Genomic DNA, 16,791 nt, shown 5'->3' with positions numbered 1-16,791 from the left:
AGATGTTTAAATTTGATGCTTAAATGTACTATACAACAATGAAGAAGAGTCTCCTCAACAAAGAATGGTGCCACTGATGAGTTCAGAGGACTGCAAATGGGGGAAAAAATCTAGACATCTTTTTCTAAACTGTGTAGAACACAGAATTGGATTTTTATTTCAATTTTTCTCATAATTTTACTTTATTGGGATTAGACCGAAGGAAGAGAGAAAAAAAAAAAAAAAAAGGTTTTTTTTTTTTCTTTTTACTTCAACTTTTATTATAATAGTGATAAATGAAGATTTGGCAATTATCTTAACTGAAATTGACAAAGAAACTTGGAATATCAAATCTGCTTTTCATAGAATCATAGAACAGCTTTGGATGGAAGGGAGCTTAAAGGTCACCTGCTTCCAACTGCCTCACCACCTTCTGAGTAAAAAATTTCTTCCTAATATCCAACATAAACCTCCCCTCTTTTAGTTTAAAGCCATTCCCCATTGTCCTATCACCATCAGATCATGTAAAAGGTTGGTCCCCTTCTGTTTATAAACTCAAGCGTTGGAAGGCCTCAATGAAGTTTCTCCAGAGCCTTCGCTTCTCCTAGCTAAACAAGCCCAATTCCCTCAACCTTTCTTTGTAGGGGAGTTACTCCAGCCCTCCAATATCTTCATGGCCCTCCTCTGGAACCACTCCAGCAGTCCACATCTTTCTTATGTTGGGAGCCCCAGGCCTAGAAATGGTACCCTAGGTGAGGTCTTACGAAGGCAGAATAGAGGGGGAGAATCACCTCCCCCATCATGCTGGTCACCACTCTTTTGATGCAGCCTAGGATACAGCTGGCCTTCTGGGCTGCAAGCACTGTGTGCTTGCTCATGTCCAGCTTTTCATCCACTAGTACCACCCCACCTCCTAATCCTTCTCCACAAGGCTGCTTTTGAGGAGTTCTTTTCCTAATCTATTTACATACCTGGATTGTCCCAACCCAAGTGCAACACTTTTCAAGCATGTCAAGGTTCCTCTGCATAGCATCCCTTCTCTCTATAGTATGAACTGCACCACTCATCTTGATGTCATCACCAAGCTCACCAAGGGTGCACTCATTCACAGTGTCTAGGTTGTTGATAAAGATGTAGAACAGCATCAGTCCAAACGCCGACCCCTGGAGGAAACCACCCATGGCCAGTCTCCACCTGGGTAGTTCTGCTGACCACCACACTTTGGCCATGACCATCCAACCAATTCTTTATCTACCACATAGTCCACCCTTCAAACCCATATCTCTCCAGTTTAGAGATAAGGATGTGGGTGTGGGACAATATCAAAGGCCTTGCACAGGTCTAGGTAGGCAACATCAGTTACCTTTCCATTGTCTACCTATCCCATCACTCCATCATAAAAAGTCATTCTTGTTTATCTTCTATCTGTTTTTTGCACTTCACAGATTTATCCCACTTCCTTCTCTTAGGTCATCCAGGGATAAAAGAGAGATTCTATAAGTCAAAATATTTAAAACTGTTAACACTTGTTATTTTTTGATTCTCTAATACTTCTTTCACCTCTTATTAAGAAAAAGAAAAAAAAAAATAGTTGTAGTCACTATTTTTTCTGTAATACATTATTTTTACAATGACTCTTATCTGAAAACCATGTAAGTCAGTAGGGGAATTTCTACTAACTTCAGCAGGGACCTTAGTACATATAATTAATTAAAAGATTACTAAACTTTTAATTATCTGAAAATTGTTTGCATTAGAAAAAAATGATATTAATCCCATAGTGACCGCCTTAGATAATTGAGGATGTTAGAAAAAACAAACAATGACAACAAAAATCCTACTGTTATTAATTTCTGGTGTTACAGTTCCTTTACTGCTTGCATAGAAATATTGGACTTGGTATGATATCTACTTTTGATTAAAATCACAGCAATATAATCTATGTACCTCAAGGCACCTGGACTGATGGAGCTGCTCTGAGCAAGTCATGATAATGAAATTCCCTTAGGATTATTGTGTTCACTGTGAGCCACAAACCTTAAGACTAGCTTAGGAAATTGTGCCACTGGGAGAAAATGTTGCTGGTACTTTATATGGGATTCACAGTGCAATTTACTTTAGAATCACATTTTTCTGTAGTAATTTTCCTCTCGTCTTCTGAGTCATCTTCTGCCACATTTCTTATCAGGTGACCAGAGTTCACCTAGGAGGAATAAACTCACTGTCTTGTTCAAGCTTTTCTACCTCAGCAGTTTTATCAGCTCCTGGTGACTCAGCATAACCTTTAGTATCCAGATACGCTAGTGGTAAATAAATGAATGTAATCCATTAGAACATATAAGAGATTCTGCTACCTTGGAAAAGAATTGAGAAATATTTTGTAATATTCTTTCTATTCTAAACTTCTTTTTTTCTAAGACACTTGAGCAGAGGCTACCTTTGTACACATTTATTTGTATAATGAAAGATCTATCCAGTGGCACCTAAAATGACATTCAGCAGAGAGCACTGTTACCATTTTCAATAACTGATACTTAACTACTGCTCACACTTTTCTATCTCTATTTTCATTCTTGCTGTAGAATACTGTTCTGTGCTGTAAAATCAGTTCTGAACATGATGTGATTAACCTTAGGGCCTCCCCATCCCTTCATTGCAAAGCCCACCTTGTACATGGCCTATGCTTTCTATTCATGTTCACCATCTGATTTCCATATCATCCCGCTCACCCTCATGAGCCGCTATTAGCATAACAGAGCTTTAGTGTGACATTGATTGAAGCAAGCACTTGCTGAATGCAGTATCAGAGCATAATTTGCCAGAAATCAAATCTAATTTTCTACGTACTTCTAAAATTTATTTTAAAAAAAAGAAAAAAAAGAGGAAGAGTGCACTCATTCTATAGTCTTAATTGTTCTTTTTTTTTTTTTTCTTCATGTTTTTGCCTGGTGCCCTGGAATCAAAGCAGTACATTTCCTTTTAGAGCCATTGTCTTTGACTTTCAGATGACAATTAAACAAGCTCTTCCACTGTTTATTCCAATCCAACTAATGTTACATCTGAAACAGTGAAGGGTAATAGTTTGATAGGCACAACACTTTGTTTCCTGCTTCCTAACAGTTTTTTTTCAACAGATTCTTCTAATCACTTTAATGCTTAGATTGAATTAAGCATTAAAGTAGATCATAATTCTTTAACAGCCGAAGCATATCGAGCCTGCTGTTATTAATCTAACTGTATCTTTTCAGACTTCTAAAATGTTCCTCCTTTGAGAGGAGCAATAATGACATGAATAAGGTTTTTGCCAATGTTCTACTGATGTTGAACTTTGAGAGAGTCATGTTTTTAGTTAACCTTTCTGCAAAATATGAGTAATAATATTTATCTACCTTATAAACAGCATCTGTGTATGTAGGTAATGAACTCTCTTTTTAGGAAAACTGAAGTTCTTATTCTGTAATCAAAGCCTTGCTGTCACTGAATGGGATCACATTGCATTCTCTGGAATTAATGGTAGTCTCACTGATTTGGTAGTTGTACTTGACCAAAATTTATCCTACAAGTATTAACTGTTACTTTTGGTTGTCAATTCTCATTACTCAGCTGGAATTTGATAGATAAAATTGATGAAAACATGCTGTAACGTCATTTTTATATGTGTGTAAACAGAACTATAGCTGAAAATGATGGCAAGTTGAAGCAAATGGGGTTTCTTTCATTGCAGAGCTTCTTTGAATGAATAAAAAATGTATATGAAGTTTTAGTTTTCCAAAAATGTTTTTTTTTTTCATACTCCTTAAAATTATACTATTAAATAGTTTGACTGGAGGGACTGGTTTTATGTTCTAATTAATGCAAAAACCAATAAAAGCGAGTTTTTTCTTGAGATTAGGAGATTATATTTAGTTTAACGCTCTGGTTCATTTAGTTTTGTAGTGAATTTCAAGTAATTTCTTCTTCAGAGAAAAGCTAGAGAACAGATTTGTACATAATCATATACCATTGTCTACTGGAGCCTGCATAGATTTAGAAAATCTAAACCTGTTGCTCTGAGGCAGCATCTGATGTTCACATAGAATGATAAATGCCAGAGGGGATTTGGTGTGTGACAGGGAGAGAGCAGAGCAATAAGGTCAACCTACATGAATTGGATTACCCAGACTGAGACACCACCTTAATTCCTGCTTCTTTTCAATGTCTCTTTTTGCAAAATAAAGGATTATTTTTCTGCCCTTAAGAAAATGAGGGATGTTCGGAATTAGGAGTAGGTCCAACTGTGGATTGAACTAGTAAGTTTGCCTCTTGTTGTGCTTTCACTAAGATACCTGAATTTGGTCCTTGGAAAGTCTACTATAACAAAAAATCCTGTTAAGTACATGCACTCAGAGCTTTGAATTATTGACTTACTGTACAGCCTTATGTGTGAGGATGTTTCAGATAAACATTTAAACTTATCTATCTGCATTTATTTGGTTATATGATTTGAAAGATAAGCTCATGGAAAGGCCGTGCCCTTCTTCCTTCTGTTGTGATGTCTCAGAGCACTGTCTGTCTCACTTAGCACCAGTGAACCAGGGCTGCCTGTGAAGTGACCTTAGGCATGATATGTGGAGATGAACTCCTGACACCATGTTTTTAGCCTCAATAGGAAGATTATGATCTTGAGTCCATCTATAATGTTGCACTGACTCATGCATAGTTCCTGTTTAGTGAAGAAGTTAGAAGTTTTCTGCTCTCCACTCTGAGATTGCTATTGATTCTATGTTAATATCCTGGGAAATGAACTTCTGTGGCTGACCAGCAAACACCAAAACAATTAGTGACCTTTGTTAACTTGTTGATCAGAACTGTAGAGATACCTTAGTGTAAGGTATGCATTCAGGAATGGAGTTTTCTAATTCATAACTAAAAAATCTTTCTCTCCCTTCCCATGAGATTGAATGAACAAACACACATACTGTTTACTATATTACTGCTTTCCAACATCTGAAAGGATTGCATACAGATATGCTAGATAAAACAAGGTGAGGGAAAAAATAGGAGTCCAGGGCTGTAGAAGTAGAACAAGCTGATTTTGGATCCTAGAATATTCAGAGCAACACCTATGCACTTATAGCAGCCTCAGAGTATAGGGGTATAAATGGACAGCAGCAGGGTACCTACCCCTTCAGAAGACTGATGCTTTCTGAGGCCCTAGGAAGGGGCAGACACTTCTCTCTCCAGAAAGTCCAAAACTTGTGCTCAGGAGTGTGAGATGGAAGGAAGACTCCTTTTGTAGTTCTCTCCTTCTGCCTTCTAAATTAACAGTAGTGCATGTTTATTAAGGGCTTCACAGTTCTTGTTTTAAGAGTATATTATACCAGTGCTATTGACTGCATCACATAAGTACAAAGTGTATTTAAAAAAAAAAAAAATCAGATCTGCATACATTTCTGTGCATTTAGCAGATCTGCATCTGTGCTGTCAGCAGGTGTAATCGGAAGCTGAGTCTTGATTGCTCTTCATGTCTAATTAAATAGTTTGTAATTATAATGGTGAAAATATGGTTTTCTAAAACACTGAAATTCTGTTTACCTAAAAGCTTAGTAGTTCCTTAAACCACCTCTCTCCACAGCCACCAGAGCAATAGTGGAATGGAAAAAAATGCACCTCTTTAACTCTTTTTCCCCTTTCTTCAGCCTATTGGAAAAATCAGCAAGTTTTTTGGTAAGAACATACGGAGATGCTGATTACATTTTTAATTTATCTTGTATATCCAATTCCATTGAGCTATAGTGTTGAACCAAGGCTGAGAGGTTTGCGTCAGAAAATTACTTTGCCACATGATGTTAAGTTTTTCACTCTGATCTTCCATCACTGCTTCTTCCCCACTTTTCTACTGCACATTAAAATCTTTTTTCACCCATCATGCTCCCACCAGGCATCAACTCACTGTTCTCCATTAGCATCCCCAGATAAGTCAAAACACATCTCCTTTTTCAAAATTGTTCACTTTGGAATGCTATTAATGCTATCTTGCTATCTTTGAACACAAAGCCAATCCTGATTCTTCTTTCATGTTTTAACTCCAACTTATCCTTTTCCTTTCTATCTTCCTGAGCGTGAGCTCCTGGAATACGTTTCTTCTTACTCACTGCTCTCCAGCCCACTAACTCTTCAACTCTTGCTTCTTTCTTGTCTTTTCACAAGCTAAAATCTCCTAAGACTGTGATGCTTTAGCAAACTTCCTTTTCACACCAAGTCCTTCTTTCCACTCCCTTCTTAAGTGCACTGTCCCTAAGAGAAGCAGAGGGAGTGCTTAAACTTCTATTTTTCTGCTATCATCCAGACCTTCCTCTCCTTTCTCAATCATTTTTGAAAAGCTAGAGGATCAGAATGAAAAAAGTAGTCTATATGTTCTGATTTATCCTGTGCAACATGTGATAGCTCCAGCAGAGTGATAAGCTGTGTGTTGTGTATATTGTGTTGATGATACTTGTTCAGATGGAAGGTAGAGTACCTCCAGACCAGCATCATAAACACTGTTGAGCCTTAGCATTTATTGTTGTTTGTTGTAGAGTTTATGCTAATGTTTATGGTTCTAATGTTGCTTTTTTATTATTAATGTATTTAGCAAATAGATGTATTAATTCTGTCTAGTATATCTGGTGTTCCATATTGTTGTCTTTTTCCTTAGATCTACCTCGTCTTCCCTTTGCAAAATATCCTGAATTTGCACTATGTTTTTTCTCTTACATTATAGCTCCCCCACAGTTTGTGGTGAGACCACGAGATCAGATTGTAGCCCAGGGTCGAACGGTGACTTTTCCTTGTGAAACTAAAGGAAATCCCCAGCCAGCTGTTTTTTGGCAAAAAGAAGGAAGTCAGGTAAGATATAAGTACCCTATGAATTTTTCAAGCCTTTCAGAAAAGTTATATATAGATTTTTTTTTAAGAAAGATAGCTTTCAAAAGAATTTGTCTTTAAAACAGCTACTATCTTCTACCAACATTTTGTTGCTGTTTTGTTTTAATATTAGCATTGTGAAGAGCACAAAGTCCATTTAAGTGGGTAAAATTTGCGGTAAGTATCATAGAATCATAGAATCACAAAGTTGGAAATGACCTATAAGATCATCTAGTCCAACTGTCTTCACACTACCACTGCTACCACAAGCTACTAAACCATATCTCGCAGCTCCTCATCCAGACGCCTCTTGAACACTGCCAGGGATAGCAACTCCACCACCTCCCCTGGCAGGCCATTCCAGTGCCTGACCACTCTCTGAGAGAGAAAGTTCTTCCTCATGTCTAACCTAAACCTCTTCTGATACAACTTGCGGCCATTTCCCCGGGTCCTATTCGTTGCCTGGGAGACGAGGCCAAACCCCTCTTCACCACAACCTCCCTTCAGGAAGTTATAGAGTGATGAGTTCTCCTCTGAGCCTCCTCTTCTCCAGACTAAACAATCCCAGCTCCCTCAACTGCTCCTCATAAGACTTGTGCTCCATACCCCTCACCAGTTTTGTTGCCCTTCTTTGGACACACTCCAGTGCCTCAATGTCTTTCCTGTAGTGAGGGGGCCAAAACTGAACAAATACTCGAGGTGCGGCCTCACCAGTGCTGAATACAGGGGGATGATCACCTCCCTGTTCCTGCTGGCCACACTATTTCTAATGCAGGCTAGGATGACGCTGACCCTTTTGGCCACCTGGGCACACTGTCGGCTCATGTTCAGCCGAGCATCAACCAACACCCCCAGGTCCCTTTCCTCTTCACAATCATCCAGCCACTCATCCCCAAGCCTATAGTGCTGCATGGCGCTGTTGTGGACAAAGTGCAGGACCTGGCACTTGGCCTTGTTGAACCTCATTCCATTCACTCCAGCCCAGCGATCCAGCTTATCTATGTCCCTCTGAAGGGCCTCCCTACCCTCAGGCAGATCAATACCACCTCCCAACTTGGTGTCATCTGCAAACTTACTGAGGGTACACTCAATCCCCTCGTCTAGGTCATCAGTAGAGATATTGAACAAGATAGGCCCCAGTACCGACCCCTGGGGGACACCGCTTGAAACAGGTCGCCAGCTGGACTTCACTCCATTAACCACTACCCGTTGAGCATGGCCCTCTAGCCAGTTTCTTACCCAAAGGAGTGTGTACCTGTCCAGGCCATGGGCAGCCAGTTTCCCCAGTAGAAGCCTGTGAGAGAACATGTCAAAGGCTTTTCTGAAGTCTAGGTAGACTACATCAACAGCCTTTCCCTCATCTACCAGTCTGGTCACTCAGTCATAGAAGGAGATGAGGTTGGTCAAGCACGACCTGCCTTTCATGAACCCATGCTGGCTGGGCCTGATCCCCTGGACACCACGCACATGCCATGCGATCTCACCCAAGATGATTTGCTCCATTACTTTCCCTGATACCGAGGTCAGGCTGACAGGCCTATAGTTCCCTGGATCCTCCTTATGGCCCTTCTTGAAGATGGGAGTCACAAATCATGCAAAGATATAAAAAGCAATAGTATGTATCTTAAATACTTCATTCTGAAGCACCCAACAAACAGGTGGGTGAGACAAACATACCAAATAAAGAGATATGACTCAACTTTTAAGTAATCAGTGCCAGTAATTACAATTCACAGCTTGTCTAGACATGATGAAGTAGATACATAGCTAGCAAACTCATTTGCATTGGCATATTCTCACAGTACATCCAGATATGGTTTCAAACGCTCAACTTTTTTTTCTGTAGAATTATCTTACGGTATTTCTGAATGTTTGTTTTGTTTTTTTTTTTGGGAAATATTTTCCTGAATCCTTACTTTCGTTGTGTGAAAGCAAAATTTCTGATGTTGTTAATGGGGTTGCAATCAGCCAATTCTATCTTGCATAGCTTGATGTTTGAATGCAACATATTTTTTGCTGCCTTTGTTGCACTGACAGAACAAAAGTAAAACATTCTCACTTTTAACGTGCAGTTAGTATGTTAACTTTGAACGTTGTAAACTATATGCCAGATTGCCCTTTTTTACCTGAGGAAAGATTGGAAGGGATAGATGAACATTCAAGAACAGTGCCTTCTGCAACTTTGTGATGGAGCCTGTCATGACTACATCTGTCTGTGTAGCTATACTGTGTGTCCTTTTCTATTTGATCTATAAGTCTTTTCAAAGCCCCATGCTCCTTTTTCCCATACAGCAAGATGTGGATTAACTAAGTATCCACCTTGTGCTGTGCAGTGCAGCTGTGCCTCTAACCTGGAGGCACTGTGTAACAGCTCAAAGTGTGAGTTATGAACCTAACCACCTATTTCCAACTTTGAAACATCTGCTTGTTTCATCTTGTTTCATCTGACATTTATCAGGTCAGATAACTGGCCAGAATGACAAGACTAAAGCTAACAACATTTGGTGCACTGTTGCATTTACAAAGGTGCAGTGGTTTTACCTTATGAGTGTAAGCTTGTATGAGTGTAAGCTTAGTCTTCAATGTATTTCTTTGTAAATAATAATTACAAAACTTTAGATCTAACCTCTATGGATCACATTCTGGAAAAGCATGATATTGTGTGTTTCAATCAAGGGGAAAATAAAATATCATCTTGAAATTACGGTGGAAAGTACTGATGTGCTAGCAAACATTTCAAAACACTGTCTTGTACAGAATTTTAATAACATGGTAATGTTTATATCAAGTGAGCTTATAGTGTCGCACTTGAATCTAATAGAGTGGACATCCATCATGCTGTAATAAAGAGAAGAACTTCTAATTAAAGTAGAACATCATTTGCAGGATTAAAGTCATTTAGCGTAATTGAAAAGTGTTAATACTCTATTTTATCCTCTTCCATTGGTATCACTTCAAGGGTAAAAACATTTTAAGGTTAAAATGCATCTTGTGTCTTTAATTGAATGTTATTACCTCCTGATTGTACCATGTTGAAGCTGTTTAATTGCAAACCTGGAAAATTAATTACCATATTGAGAACCAGATCCCAAGGGTTAGAAAGTCCTTTTTTGACAAATAAATGCAACATAAAAATTGATACCTACATGGTTTGTAGTCAAACCTTGAAACATAACTCAAAGTGATTCATTATAACCATTATGTTAATCTTAATTGAGCATCATTTAAGTGTTAGCATCAGGTTAGTGTTACCATCTCAATAAAGAACTTGGCAGATTTTGCCATGAGACGTCAAAGAATAGGTGAGTTTCCATTTCTTCATTAAAATCTGGACGATGGCATTTGGCTGAATTAAAGCATTGTCCACTGAAAATGCTTGACTTTTCACCTTTATGTGCTTGTTAAAAAGTTGTTGCCTGGATTTGCAATGCTTAATTCTGCTTTTACTCAAGCACTACAGTTTGCAGCACCGCTCTTAACACTTAGAGTAATGTTATGTAATCACGTTAGCCCACTAACCCACTAATTGCAGGGCATTTTTAATTCTGAATCTATTTCTTCACACTATGTTTCTGAGCATAATCTTGAAAAGAGGGGAGTTCCTGTGTAATTTCTTCTGCACTCTTATGACTGAACAACTGGTCCTTTTTGTTTGGTAGCATGGTCCCCACAGTCTAACAGCCCTTCACCAATAAAATGTGCCAGGACAGGCCATCTGTACACTTTAAGCTCTCTGGATTAAATTGAGATAAATCCAGAGAAACATCTGGATTTACACCTAAGGTGACTCTTGTTCTGCTGTTTGCAACCCAGCATGCTCAGATGAATAAACCTGCAGCTAGTTAAACCGAGTCAGGTTGTAAAAGCATTAAAATAATGGTCTGTGCTGTAACTTAGGACAAACTGTAACCCGTAGTTATCTGATTCTTTTAAGGAAGATTCGTGAGACTAATCAGCTCCTACTGAAGTGTAGAATATTCTCTGGGATGTGATACTCGTGTCTCAGAAGAAAATATTGTTAAGAACAAACAAGTCCATACTGAAGATAAAAAGAAGGCTAGTCTTACATTTTTAATGAAGGAGATTTGGCGTCTTTTTCTTCTTGAGTGTTTGGAGCTTGGCCCTACACTATCTTTCATTTTGTTTCCTTTACTACTTGTATAATGAGTGAAAAAGGAAGTGAAGCTCTGCTGTATCAAAATTCTCTGTTTTCTCATAAAATTTACTTTTTGTACTTCTTCATTCAATAGGTATTTGTGCCAGGAACAGATTATTATGCAAGTTTCAAGACAGTTTAGAAAACCAGGCAACTTCTTTGAGACCCTTTTAGCCCTACAGCCTAAAATTGTTTCAGAATGTTCACACTTTTTTTTTTTTTTTTTTTTTTTTTTTTTTTTTTTTCCCTAGTTGAATCTGACATTTACTGACTGGATGTTATATTTTGAGGAAAAAAATTGTGTGAAAAATTTCTCAGAAAATTGATATGGAATAGGGGCAAAGGGTAAGACTCATCATATGGTAACAAGTAGTCTATTAAGTTAATACAATTATAAAGATACTTAGAGTGTGAGACCTCTCTCTAATGTTGAAATCAGAGATAAATATGTGAGTTTTACTTTAAAGAAGAATTTTTTGAAATCCAAGTTTTTGGCTTGCCAGTTCCTAATAATTTTGTTGTAAAACATTGAGGTCTACTACAGAAGTAGCAGATTTGCAGAAAATTCATTTAGTATCCTACTCTATACTTTGAGGTTTCCTTTTTAGTTTGTACAGATAAGCTTAAAAGTTAGTAGATAGTCATTATAACACAGCAGAGGAACAGAGTCACGGTAGTGACTGAGAGCTTATCATAGCGTGGTAACAATGTTTTGAGATATTTCTGACACAACAATTGCAAATTTTGTACAGCAGGCTTGTTGAGTTGGTATTAAAGTCAGGGCCCTTTTGTTGGGAATTTGTGAATTCATTATTACTGTTTAATTTGTCTCTGTTTTTTTTTTTCACATTAGGCAATACTACCAACATTTCCATATACATTGCTCCTCTTTTTCCATCCTCTATTTACATAAAGAGCTTCTCTAGACAGTTTAACTTTTTCTTTGTGAACACAACCCTCACCACTAAAACCTTTTCAGTCTTTTTCTGTATTATTGATTCATTCAATCCTTCATCATATTCAATGACTGTAACATCCATTTTAGTTATTCTTATTGACAGCTCTCTTTTCCTCAGTCCAACCCAAAGGCAAAAGCTAATCTTCCTGTTCTGTGCTTACTGGTGTCCTATCCTATATATATATGTATATATATTTTTTTTTTCTTGATGATTTCTACATCAGATTTATGCCCTTCTTCTTCACCCTCAAGGCTCCATGCAGTTTTCCTGCTTTGGTATATCTCAGTTTGAATTTCCTTTTACATCTCCTTTAAGCTCTATCATCCTCTGCCAGCTTCTCCTACTTTATGATCTGTTTTCTATCTTCCCAGCTTTACTTCTGTGCCATGCTCTTACTTTCTACTTTGCTTAGAACATACTCACTGCTAAACTATACCCCTTTGTTCCCTTTGCTCAATTATTTTTGCTAGTTGTATAATGTTTACTGCAGTATTATATCCTCCTGCTGTGATAGCCAGCTAAGTGTTATATTATTAAAATTATTAATTCAGAATGATGATAAATGTATAACAAGTACAGATCACTCAAGTGTGATTGTTAGGAATTTTCTCTTTGCCTAAGTAGCCAGCTAGAAAGCACCACTGTGTATTGTGAAAGGGCTGTTTCTGATTTGAACTGCAAAGCAGGAGAGCTAGCTCTGTATATTCATAATTTCAAAACCACCCACGCTTAATTTTTCTTTTGATTGATATAAAGAGATTTATATCCCTGGACAGCAGGTCAAGGGGAGGTGATCCTCCCCCTCTACTCTGCCTTGGTAAAGTCTCATCTGGAGTACTGTGTCCAGTTCTGGGCTCCCCTGTACAAAAAAGACAGGGATCTCTTGGGAAGAATCCAGTGGAGGGCCACAAAGATGGTGAAGGGCCTGGAGCATCTCTCCTATGAGGAAAGGCTGAGTGAGCTGGGTCTGTTTAGCCTTGAGAAGAGAAGACTGAGAGGAGACCTGATCCAGGTCTATAAATATCTAAGGTGTGGGGGGCAGAGTGGTGAGGCCAGACTGTTTTCAGCAGTGTGTGGAGACAGGACAAGGGGAAACGGCCAGAAACTGCGGCATAGGAAGTTCCGCACCAATGTGCGCAAGAACTTCTTTACGGTGAGCATGAAACAGGAGCACTGGAACAGGCTGCCCAGGGAGGTTGTGGAGTCTCCTTCTCTGGAGATATTCAAGACCTGCCTGGACACCTACTTGTGCGACCTGGTGTAGGGAACCTGCTTTGGCAGGGGGATTGGACTCGATGATCTCTGGAGGTCCCTTCCAATCCCTACGATTCTGTGATTCTGTGATTTTAAGTAAAAAATCAACATATCTTTAGTGGATAAAAAAAGTGATGCTGTTGTATTTTGAACTGATGTAAGATGAATTATCTTTGCAGAATCTGCTCTTCCCAAACCAGCCTCTCCAACCCAACAGTAGATACTCAGTATCGCCAACTGGAGACCTCACTATTACCAACATTCAGCGGTCTGATGCAGGCTACTACATTTGTCAAGCACTGACGGTTGCTGGAAGCATTTTAGCAAAGGCTCAGCTGGAGGTTACTGATGGTAAGCTATAAAAATTCCTTTTCTTCCTTCTTTCAGAAGTATTTTAAAAGTTGTTTAAAAAAAAAAAAAAAAAAGCAGAGAGATCACTTAATTCATAAAAATAAACAGGTGAATTTCTACAAAACATACTGCAAGGATCTCTGCACAGTTCTCTACAGCATAAAAAAGAGACTGACATCTAGTTTGCATTTTGCACACAATTCTTAATAGTCCAAACAAAGGACAAAACAACTTAGAATACGGTTGGAAAGGAGGGAAGCTGCTCAGTTCTCTAGAGCTAAAATAGGATTGCAAAAAGATTATGAAGAATTAATAGTTTTTTGACTAAAGTAATGGGCTGGGGTGCAAAAATAACCAAGTCTTAATACCTGTTTTGGTCCCAGCTTTCAGTATTATGTTAGGCAACTTTTTTGGAAGTATCCTTAGCTCAATTTAAATGAACACAGTTGCCTTAAATTTACTGGAGCACTGTCAAAATAGAACAGCTGTATAGTGTTATGTAGCCTTTTAGTTTACATCTGAAAAAGGCACAAAGGTACTTCACTTCCTCAGTGCTGTGTTCTAATAATTTCTCCGTACAGTTAGAGGTGTAAAGAGTTATTTAAATACACTGGCAGAGTAGAGTTGGCAAGAAAGGAAAAGTACTACATGATCTGATGGTGCTTTCAATTTCAGAATTTTGGGCTTGAATCTTATCGTGTCTTGAAGTTTACCTTGGTCTGTGTACAAACATCAACCCTTTACATACATCAGAAATCCTGTTGATACCCCTCTTCATCTTATTGTGGCTAGAAGGCAGTTTGCATCCTTTAATGTTAACAGCAAGAGAATTCCTCTTACGCTAGGAGACCATGGCATTCCCTTGCATCATTATTCCTTATCTTAACAGAATCATTAAATTTCTCCTGACAGACTTTGATGAATTTTTGCCATTAAAACTGTTGTTATATGCAGAGGTCTACTTTTATGGTTCCCTTAGAGACCTGTCTGCACCATGAAAGTTTGAAAAGATGTCTAATTCTGAATAATCTGACTTTTCATAAGAGCATATTCATCACAAATGACAGGTAGAGAGGTTCAGGCACATGTTATAGAGGTCTGAGCATTAATTTGATGCCTTTTCTTTGTTTTCCTAAAGCTGTCTATATTTTTATGACAAGGGGAGATAATTTCTGCCTTATCCTTGCATCTTTACAAGCATATTGCTTTTTGCTAAAGCAGTTTCTGGAGACTAAAGGCTAACCTTCGCTCTGCAATCTCTTTAAGTCCTTTCTGTCATGATCTATGACAAAATGATGCATTTTCATTCAATTCAAATTTAAATGTAGATTAAAAGGTCATTTAAAATTAATGGAAAGGCAGTATTTTTTAATATCTGTCCATAGCATTGCCTGATTCAGTGCCATGAGTGTGATTGGAATAAATAGAACACACAAACATTGGCTAGAAGGGCATTGAGCTGTTAATAGTTGCACCTGCTGATGCTGTACAGATTTACTGCAACATGGGCCGAGAGGATCAAATCAGGTTCAAGGATATCAGTGATGAAAATTCTTCCTTTTGACAGCCAAGACCTGTGGTCCATCTTTATCTATTTCTTGTATGAGATAAAAAAAAAAAAAATAATCCTGCCTGACCTGTTTGGAATTTTCATTAGTTCATTTAAAAAGTCAAGAGAAAGCTCATAATGGTGTCCATGCTAAAATGCAAGCACAATTAGTTCTGATTTAATGTGACATGCTTTCTCCATTGCTGAGCTCTGCTGCTGAAGGAATACAAGGCCTGTGTTCTTCAAATGCTTCCCAGAACCTACTATGAGTGTGATCATTACAAAATAATGGAAGGTTGCTTTATAGAAATACCATTTCATCCTTGAGTCAAAGGGCATGTGAGGTCAGGAGAAAAGTGCCAAAACAACATTGTGAAACTGAGATTATATACATGAATGTACCATTAGCTCACAGATATTTTTTAATTGCTTTCAGTTAGGAAGTTAACCATAAATGTCTAACTAATCTGCTTTAGTTGATGTTGAACAGAAATTATGGAAGCTAGAGATCTTTATCAGTAGAGAAATCTATTGATTTTAAAAATATGATAAAAGATAAATGCTGTGCATGCTAGCTATACACTTAAGCATTAGTGTCCCAGTTTTTGGCTGGGGATTCCAGTTTTACTTCATAGCCCAGAATTTTTCTGTTTGGTTAATGATTTAATAATAGTGGCGAACCATCTTTTTCATTTTGAACACATTTTTGTTTGATCCAGGGTAATTTAGATCCAATTGGAGTTCCAATACAGAATGAAAACATATGTCATGTGCAGAAAAACAAGTGCTTAATTATACCATATATAGCAGTGTTTCAGTTGTTACATTTTTGCACTTACAAGTCTTTACTGGAAATATTTTTAACTCAAGTGTTCACATGAGAAGAGATTACTAGCTGTGATGAAATATGCTGAGTTGAGTGATAATTTTGCTGATTATGGACGGTGCTAAGAGCCCTTAGTGTATTTGAAATTCAAATCTTATATTTTCTTGAAAGGCTATAATATGATCTACTGTCTAATGCACATCTGGAAAAGCAATATCAAATCTTAGCACTCCTTTCAAACTCAAGAAGCGAATATGCAGATTGGAGTCTTGAAATGACATATCATGCAAATAAAGCAAGCGCTTCTCTCGAACTATGTATGTATTCATGATAAGAATAAAGTACATTTTTAATTTATTCCATAGATTTATCCGCCATGCAGAGAATATTTTGAAGAAAATTCCAATTTCTACTTACCTATCTTTATTTAAATTTACATTATTTATATATATATTAATAGAAAATTTGACCACTGTTTGCTCAGCTGTAGGATTTGCCTACAGTTTATCCAACAGCTGCTGTTTGGGATGAGTACTGGATAGAGGATCAAGCTTAACATCCTGCAGTAGATTTCTCTGACAACATAAGAATGAAATGTTTTAGGATGCTCAACAATGATTCAGAAAAGAAATGTAAGCCATTTTTCCCAGCCTGCAATGCAGTTTTTTAACTGTAGGTCTATTGAGTATGCTGGGCTATGTCTCTTAAAAGAAAATAGGAATGAGTGATTGATATCACTCACAGTTTAGCCACCTGCAAATCTGGTCACCTTCATTCCTCTCTCTGATTAAATGTATATTAAATATTTTATAGCAAATATGACAGTTCCAAA

The 16,791-nt window shown here is 37.8% G+C and overlaps 1 protein-coding gene across 1 annotated transcript in view; it reads left to right on the top strand.

The window, feature by feature from the left end:
• ROBO2 (roundabout guidance receptor 2) overlaps positions 1–16,791 on the top strand; it is a 1,058,225-nt gene that overhangs the window by 942,334 nt on the left and 99,100 nt on the right. The window contains exons 9-10 of the mRNA XM_090121115.1: positions 6,722–6,846; positions 13,413–13,584. Coding sequence (XP_089977241.1) covers positions 6,722–6,846; positions 13,413–13,584 — 297 coding nt within the window. The remainder of the gene's footprint in view (positions 1–6,721; positions 6,847–13,412; positions 13,585–16,791) is intronic.

This window comes from Phasianus colchicus, chromosome 1 (genome assembly GCF_987193195.1).
Source record: "Phasianus colchicus chromosome 1, bPhaCol1.hap1.1, whole genome shotgun sequence".
In the NCBI taxonomy this organism is placed as follows: Eukaryota; Metazoa; Chordata; class Aves; order Galliformes; family Phasianidae; genus Phasianus; species Phasianus colchicus.
This window is presented reverse-complemented; position numbering and strand designations above follow the sequence as displayed.